This window comes from Haliaeetus leucocephalus, unplaced genomic scaffold (genome assembly GCF_000737465.1).
Source record: "Haliaeetus leucocephalus isolate CR32 unplaced genomic scaffold, Haliaeetus_leucocephalus-4.0 Scaffold339, whole genome shotgun sequence".
NCBI lineage: Eukaryota > Metazoa > Chordata > Aves > Accipitriformes > Accipitridae > Haliaeetus > Haliaeetus leucocephalus.
Genome location: NW_010972775.1, coordinates 2,323,834 through 2,331,869, shown reverse-complemented (window position 1 = coordinate 2,331,869; position 8,036 = coordinate 2,323,834). Strand labels below are relative to the sequence as shown.

Genomic DNA, 8,036 nt, shown 5'->3' with positions numbered 1-8,036 from the left:
GGGGGGGGTGTGCTTGCGCCCCTCGGCACCCCAGCAACGCCGGGGAGCCCTGCAGCAGCAGGCAGGCGGTTTGGCGTTCCTCGGAAAGCTGTTTAAGGATCCGAGTTCACGGCAAGGTTTTAGAGAGGAGGGAGGGCAATTGAAAACTCACTGCTAGGGGGAAAAAAAGCAGAGGGGGAACAGGGTAGAGAAAAGGGGGCCTTTTCAGCTACTCCTGGATCCCCCCCCAGGAAGCAGCTCTGGCTGACGGATGAGCCCAGGGCGGCGTGAAACCTTTCCCACAGGATTCAGGGCAGCCGCAGAGAGCTGGCAGGGGGAGAGGCAGGTTAAGAGGACCGCTCATTTATTGTCCAAAGGAGAAGCAGGACAGGTCGGGGGGCAGCACGTGGCGGGTGGTCCCCAGCCCTTTCCGGATACAGCTTAAAAGCAGCCACTCCCTGGGCGTCCCTCTGATGGTGTCAGCTACAACTAAGGAAGGCTGGAGCCGCAGGGGCGAACCTCAGTGGTCAGCACTCATGCTCGCACATTTAGGAGACGCACCGGAGAGGAGGGTTAGATGCTGAAGCAATGTCTGTTAGTTACAGCTTGTTACAGATATTATTTATGCATCTTACGGTAAATGCAAAAGGTGAAGTCACTTAATTCATCATTTCTTAGACATGGATGACAGCACGTGATTTGGCATAGTAAGTTTTAGGCTAGCTATCAATGAATTGCACAATATTTAAACCTGATTAAGTACATAATAGGCTCAGCAAAGGATTACTTTTCTCCTTACATTTTATACATATATATATACACACACACACAGACAGGCATTTTATCATTAGTTGCATTTTAGTCTTGTCAAGAGACGACTGCCTACTGCAGAGTGACTGAAGTGATACCCTTAAAAAGGAAACTATTCTTGGTGTGCTTTGCTGGAAAAGAGAAGTTCCTCTTTGGGGTGATTCTCGTGGGCAGGAGTCACAGACAAGCATCACCAGACAGCTAGAGGGGATGGGGGGCAAGGGGCTGGGGACTCGCACAGCCCTGGCTAGCTGTAGGCATCAGCGGTGGCACACTGAGCTTGTTGTCTGCAGCGGGCAGGAGATACTTGAGCCAAGGGGCCAGATCGGGTTCCATTTGGGCTGCTTTTCTAGGACTTGGAGAAAAATTTGGCTTGTTTAAAGTGCATTTAGAGTCTGAAAAGCATCTCTGAGAAGGAGCTTTCCCTACTCCTGCCCTGCAGCATCCATCAGCTCCCATTTACAAACTGATCTTTTCCAGGGTCTGCCAGTCACCTTCCCAGCTGCCACAGCCCAAGAGGTGTTAGTCTGAGCTCAGCTGCCTCCCGCTAAGGTGCAGGATCGTTATTTAAAGCTCGACCTCCCCTAACTGGGCAGGGATTTGGGGCTGACAGGAGCAGGGATTTCTGCACCGGGAAAAAACACAGCCACATTTCACTGCGCTTTTTAGAAGCGCAAGTGAGCGGGAATCCTTCCCACCAGCCTGGAGGTCTCCTAAAGAGCCTTAAATTAGTGCATGCCTCAAAAGCTAACAGGGACAAATCTTGGCTTCACTATTTACATAGTCAGTGAGATTGATTGTATGTGCTTGCATACGGGATGGCAAGATTTGACCCAGAGCCTTACCCAAGAATAGGTCCTCTGAGAAACGCTCTGCCAATTTTCTAGCCGCTTTTCAAAATAGAAGCCTTTAAAAAACAGACTCAGGATGCAGAATGTGGAACAGGACAGTTGTATCCCGCAGGGAAAACCTGTCCTCGCTCCTCAACACATACGCTTGCACGCGCGCACACACACACACACAGAGTGCGCCAGGGCTCCTGCCCAGTCACGCGCAAATACTGGTCTTCCACGTCAAAATGTAAACTACTCATTTACAACACCACACACTGAGAGAAGTTGTAGATCCTGAGCCAGGGTGTAGATTAGGAATCTCTTGGCTTCCAGCAGATCAACAGCAGGATTGAGGGTTGGTTTGGGGTTTCTTCCCCTCTTTTTTTTTTTTTAAACACTAAATGAGCCAGCCACCTGCTAGTTAAAAAGCAAAAGAAAAGGGAGAATTCCCAGGATTGCTTGCCCTTGCTGAGACAGTGGCAAGTGGCTGGACACTACCAACTGAAAGAGAAAACTCGCACACATCGGAAACCTGTGGTTCAGGGCTTATTCTAAGAGGGGAGATGGGTGCTGGTTGGTATTTTTATCTTTCCCTTTTGGGGGTGGAGGGGGGCTTTTGGCTGATGTGGTTCTAACGTACACCTATCACCACAGTAATTAAAAAACCACCACCATACACTATTTCACAGCAAAAAAGAAGACACATGAATGTACACTTACTACCACGCACAACAAGAGCCCTGCAGGTCAACTCAACGGCCTCTTCAGAATGAAAAATAAAGGAGAAAAGAAGAGCTCAAGACAATAACAGGGGGGGGAAAAAAAGAAGAAAAAAATCCAAAACGATCTCGTTACAAAGAACGGGAAAAGAACCACCGTTATGGTACACTTCGACTTTCTGAAATAGCTGCAGAAACTCGGCTCAGCTTTCCTCTTCCTCCTCCTCCCTTCCCCCCCCAGATCTTTTGCCCGAGGACAGAGTCCTGCTGCTCACATCTCATTGGAGTAGGTGTAGTTCGGGGTGGCAGAGTACTGCGTCTCGTGCTGCATCATGGCCCCCTGCGCCGCCCCCATCGCCGCGTTCTGTGCTGCCTGCTGGACGTGGGGGTTCTTCCACGCCCCCGTGGTCCACTCCTCCTGGGCTTTGCTGAAGCTCCCACCGCTCCCCCGGTAAAACTTATGCACCTGTAGCAGGTTGGAAAGAGAAAATCCAGAGGCGCTGAGCGACTGCAGCTCACGCTGACCTTCCAGGGTAGCAGCAAGGGCTCCCTGAAGCAATGCGGCACCCCCCTCTTCCCATACCATAGTGAGAGCAATGAAGGAGAAGACTGCCATCCCCGTGAACAGGACGGTGGGGATCAGCATCACCACAGCCGACCCCACGTTGGTCCCGAAGAAGGAAATTGCTGCAATCCAGCCGCTGCAAGGAGATCAAAACAGCCAGTCCGTTCAAAAGCCTGGGGCTTTCCCATCTGGCTCTGCACACTGCAGCCTGCCAGCATCCCTCCCAGCTCCTCAAACCATCTGCCCCAAGGAGAGAAGTGACTGAAGCACCGAGGATGTTAAAAACACCAAGAGGCCACAGCACCAGCCCAACGGTGACTGTCCTTGCACACAACACGAGACCAGCGTCTTCCTTACCAGACACCCCAGCCAGGGATTCCCACCGCCTGGATAATGCTGATCACCAGCTGGGCCATGAAGGTGAAGAAGAAGGCCATGAAGCTGAAGGAACTGTCTGTCCTGCAAGAGAAGGCTCAGTCACTCCCTATACCTCCATCCCTGCTGCACTGCAAGGGAAAGGAGATGCTCCCACACCTCAGATCCTTTCGGGGCAGAAGCAGCTGTGGTTTAGTGAGAGTGTGGTGAGAAGCAGAGCTGCCTGCAGACAGCAGGCACCAGAGCGAAACTAAAGGCAAGGGAGAAACTGTGAGAGGCTGAAGGTGGTGAAGGGGCACCTGGGAAAGCCACAGGGCATCAGACCCTCCCCATGGCTCAGCCAGCTCAGTGCATCAGGCGAGAGGGCATCCGTGTTCAGACACGGCTCTCAGCTCACACTGCCCCACCATCAGACTCGACCTTTCCATACGGGGAAGAAATACATCCCCAGTTTTCTAGATTTGGGGATACTGCACTGGGGATCGACCTCAGCAGCATGGGTAATCAATACAAGCACCTCAAGGACTCATGGAAAAATATAAAAGAAGCCTCAAGGATGGGCAGGAGGGGAGGGAAAGTTGGCAATTGCATCCTCAACACTCCCCCTGATGCTGCCCAGAGGCACATGTAGGGTGTCTTTACATTGCAGGGTTGGGGTTTTGGCCCTCGTGAAATCCCAAGCACCCTTGCTTTGAAGGTTAGAAAGTAAAGCTAAAGGGCTGGACAGAAAGAGCAGAAATTCCCCCAAATATTCAGGCTATACCCCAAGCTAAGCGCAAACTGTTTAGGAAGGAAAACAAACAAAAAAAAGGCGATGGGAAGCCAGGCTCAGGTGTGACCACTTACTTGAAAGCTTTGTAAATAGGTCTAAACCAGCAGACATAGGAGCAGGGTGTAAAGAGAATGAGCCAGAGAATTGCCAGTCCAAAATTAACAGCTCCACCGCCTCCAATCAGCCATGCGAGGCAGCCAACGAGATTCACCGCCAAGGTGATGCTGTTCACTGCAAACACACACACACACAGAGGGAGCACAGTAGCACATACGGAAGGATGTCAGTGTGATACGAGAGACCCCAACCCCAGGAATGCCCACGTGGGGCTGACCTCCAGTGGCTTTGGCCAGCAATGTGTTACCCTAACTGGATTTCCCTTAAATTAAGCTGGCTGAGTCCAGGGAGCATCCCCAGGATGGCTCAGCCAAAGGGGGTCTAACCTCAGCTGAGGAGGAAGGGGGGGAAAAAAAAAAAAAAAAAAAAAAAGAAAACATCACTCAGAGTTGTAATGTCTTTAGCGGGTCCAGGGCTTGTGGGGCTCCAAGGATGAGAAAGAGCCATATCCTCCCACTGCTGGCAAGCCAGGGCACGTTTCCACCAACCGAAGGAAACTGGAGGAATCGAAGTGAAGCTTTTTCGCATGCCTCCAGCTACAGTTTCACTGAAGGAGCTTGTGCAAGAGTTCCCCAAGCTAACACCCCCTGAGCTGAGAGCTGAAGTCCTGAACTCCTGGCCCCCACCCCACCAGTTCAGGGGGGTGGCATGTTTGCTTCTCCCACCCCTGCTCAGGGTTAAGCCATACAAGGGCTATTACTATGAAGCCCAGCTTAGCAGACACAGGACAAAGCAGAGAAGGCTCATCTGCATTCTGACGCCTCCGATTTTTGAGAATGATTCATTATTTCGACGAGAATTAAAACCCTCCCACCACCACCCGCAAGAGAGCTGCAGCTGGCAAGACAAGGAGCTCAGCTGGCTGGGCTGACCGGGCACTCGCTGCTCCCTAGAGCCCCCAAGGACACCGAGGGAACCTTTCAGCCTCTCTGCGCTTGTGTCTGGCTGGGTGTTTGCGGGGGAGTTGGGGAGAAAATGATCCAGAGAGGAGCTCCAGAGACAGAAGCCAACAGACAGGCGATTGGCTCACAGAGCTGGTGCTTGTGCTGTGGGAGAGGCTGGAGCAAGAACCGAGCTCTATTAAATTAAGCAGAGCAAGAACAGCCAGATTGAGATGGGGAGGGGATTTAACACCCCCAAGACAGCTTTGCCAGGGAAGCACAACTTTTTTTTTTTTTCCCCTCCCCCTTCACAGAAAAGCTACGCTAACCCCCCTGACACGATGGGGGAAGTTACCCCAGGGTCACCTTCCCAATGGGACGTGGCTCCCAAAAGCTGGAGCAAGGCACCACCCTGGGGGTGCCAGCCTGGCACTGTGTCAAAAGCAGAAATGCCCAACCTCTCCGGTGCCAGCTCAGCTCCTCATAACCTGCCTCCAAAGCACAAAGCACTCCCTGGGCACTGATATGCTTCCAAAGTTCAGGGAAAGTGCCTGATTAAAGTAACTTAAGTTCTTCTAAAGAAAAAAAAACAAAACAACAAAAAGCCCCAATGGTGTCAGTTTGCTCTGAGCTGCACACAGCAATCAGCATCATCTTCAGTAACATTTCCACGTATGTTGGGGTGCGATCTGTCCCTCCAGCTCTTCTCCCCACCCAGGGATGGTAAGGAAGAAAGAGCCAGGCTAGTTCAAAGAGTTAGAAGATAGTGACGGCTCTGTTAGCACAGCACGGCACACAGAGGCATGCAAGAGGAACAGGCAAGACCCAGCTTTTGGGGAAGCCCCGGGCTCCCGTTTCGGGGAGCAGGCAACCTGGCCCTCCAGTCCAAGCGGCATCTCAGCCTTGGGCCACTGCCAAAAGGCTCACAAGGAGCTTGAGGTGACAGAGAAAGCCCTTCCCCAGCCCGGCTGCCAAAGGAAGCCAGCAGAGACTTGGCAGCTCTCTCGTAGGTCAAGGCTGGCAGCTGAGCAAGACGGAAAGGGGAGTAAATCCTTTGGCAGGAGGACACACGGGTGCCGAGCCATCTCCTCCTCGCAGTGGGCTCCATCGGGATGTCAAGGTCACCAATGGCCCTCAGATACTGAGCCAGCTCCACACCTCCATCCTGGAGGCTGGAAGGGCCAAAGCCCATGGGATGCTGCAGCCCCCATCCCATCCCCCACAGGTTTTAACAGGAGACCCCATGGCCTGGAGGGGCAGAAGGACTTCCCCTGACCTTGCTCTGCTCTTTCAACTGGTGACTTCCAGAGGAGCAGCCTTCGGGAAAGGCAAACACAAACCCACCCAAGCCCTTCCCCGCCCAGCGACTCACGCATCCAGAGGTAGTAAAGCCGCTTGGCCATAGTACGGTGCTGCGGCGGGATCTCCGCATCAAAGTCCTGGTAGAAACATGGCTTCAAGGGGATGAACTTCGGCAGGGGAGGGAAGTTGTTCACTTTTTCTGCAATAAAAAGTTTCACCAGCATTGGGCACTGGACAGAGCTGAAGATAAATCAAGAGGCTTCCTAATTAGTCTTGTTGAGCCCCAAGAACTGATGAGTTTCAAGCAGGAATTAAGGATTTGCCCTCATAACCAGCACCAACCCACCCAAAAGCATCAAGACAAATTTAGCCCTCGCTGGCCACATGGATCCTGCAAGTATGGACAGCTGCAACCCCACTGGGGACTAACAAGGTTACATCATGGCCAGTAAAGCCCCAGATGGGCTTCAGAGGCGAGGGGCAACTCCCCCCAGAGACCCCCCCATACCTGCCATGCTGGCACACACTCAGCTTCTCTGTTGCAGAGGAAAAGTAGGGAAAAAAAACCTCGGCGATTTACCAAAGCTGGAGGAAAACGAGAGAAAAAGTGATGTGAAGTGGTCAGGCACCTCCCCAAAGCGCCTTCACCTTCCCCCCGTGCCAAAATAGCTCAAGGACAGCAGTGTAGGAAAGCAGTTTGCTTTATTTACTTCGATGCTCTACACTGTTCACACATCCAGGCTTACCGCTGGCACCTGGCTGACAGCAAAATAAATCCCTGCTCCTACGGCCCGAGGCTTACGCACCAGTTAAGGCAGAAGATTAAGAGAAGATCCAGCGATGTGGGGCAGGGCGTGGGCTTAACCTCCCACTCCCAACTGACCTACATCCAGCCCTGGGAGAGGGGCCAGGCTGGATGGCAGAGGAAGGGACACAGCCCAACAAGTGATGAGGCAGCTGTGGGCGGTTTGAAATCCTCAAGTTCATTATCTGGCCCAAAATGAATTTTTTTTTTTTTGTTTTAATTTATCTTTTTGCAAAGAGTTTCAGCACAGGGAACTACCTGGCTGCCTTCTGACAGCATCGCAGCTCCCATCTCTGTAAGCCCGAGCCAGAAACCAGGCCAAAAAGGAGCAGGGAAGTCAGCTGAAAATATCAGCTAGAAAAAAAATAAATCAGCAGGGATTGTCACTAATGAGTCACTTGAGTGCCAGCTTAACGATTACTCATGTCATTCGGCACCTTGTGCGGTATCTTGCAGGTGGGAGAGGGGGGGAGTTTAGCATCCCAGGATGGTCCCAGGCCATGCCACGCTCAGCCCCATCCTAGCAGCAAAAATTAAGCAAAATTAAGGCAAAAATTAAGAGCTGAGGTTTTAAATATAAGCATGAAGACAGCCACTCCATGTATCCCCACCTGCCTGCAAGGCTCTGCCAGGTGCTGCCTGCAGGTTTTGCCCTCTCCCAGGCTATTTCGGTCAGAGGAATGGCAGCAATGAACACATTTCTCATGACATGGGGTCCCAGGGGTCAACGTTTCAGGCTCTCTGGAGGATTTGGGGGTCTCTGCCAGGGCAGCTCCCCCTGCAACCATCACCCAGCACCAAAGACACCGGATAGGCAAAGCAAACCCCCGTGGCTCGCCGGCATGCCGTCTCCCGACACCCGACGGCAGCCCACGGAC

At 52.4% G+C, this 8,036-nt stretch overlaps 1 protein-coding gene across 1 annotated transcript; it reads right to left on the bottom strand.

Moving 5' to 3' along the window:
• Positions 1-1,999: 1,999 nt before the first annotated feature.
• SCAMP5 (secretory carrier membrane protein 5) lies at positions 2,000-6,919 on the bottom strand. The gene is made up of 6 exons (XM_010571629.1): positions 6,862-6,919; positions 6,424-6,552; positions 4,128-4,284; positions 3,264-3,365; positions 2,925-3,042; positions 2,000-2,807 (listed from the first exon to the last, which is right to left on the bottom strand). Exons 1-6 carry the CDS (start codon positions 6,866-6,868, stop codon positions 2,613-2,615), a joined length of 708 nt encoding a protein of 235 aa, XP_010569931.1. The 5' UTR covers positions 6,869-6,919; the 3' UTR covers positions 2,000-2,612.
• Positions 6,920-8,036: the final 1,117 nt, after the last annotated feature.

Excerpts from the sequence above, each read along its gene's own strand:
- SCAMP5 (XM_010571629.1), bottom strand. Across the intron at positions 4,285-6,423 it reads GCTTTACTACCTCTGGATGC|TGAACAGCATCACCTTGGCG; the intron begins GTGAGTCGCTGG and ends GTGTGTTTGCAG. Across the intron at positions 3,043-3,263 it reads ATCCCTGGCTGGGGTGTCTG|CGGCTGGATTGCAGCAATTT; the intron begins GTAAGGAAGACG and ends ATCTCCTTGCAG.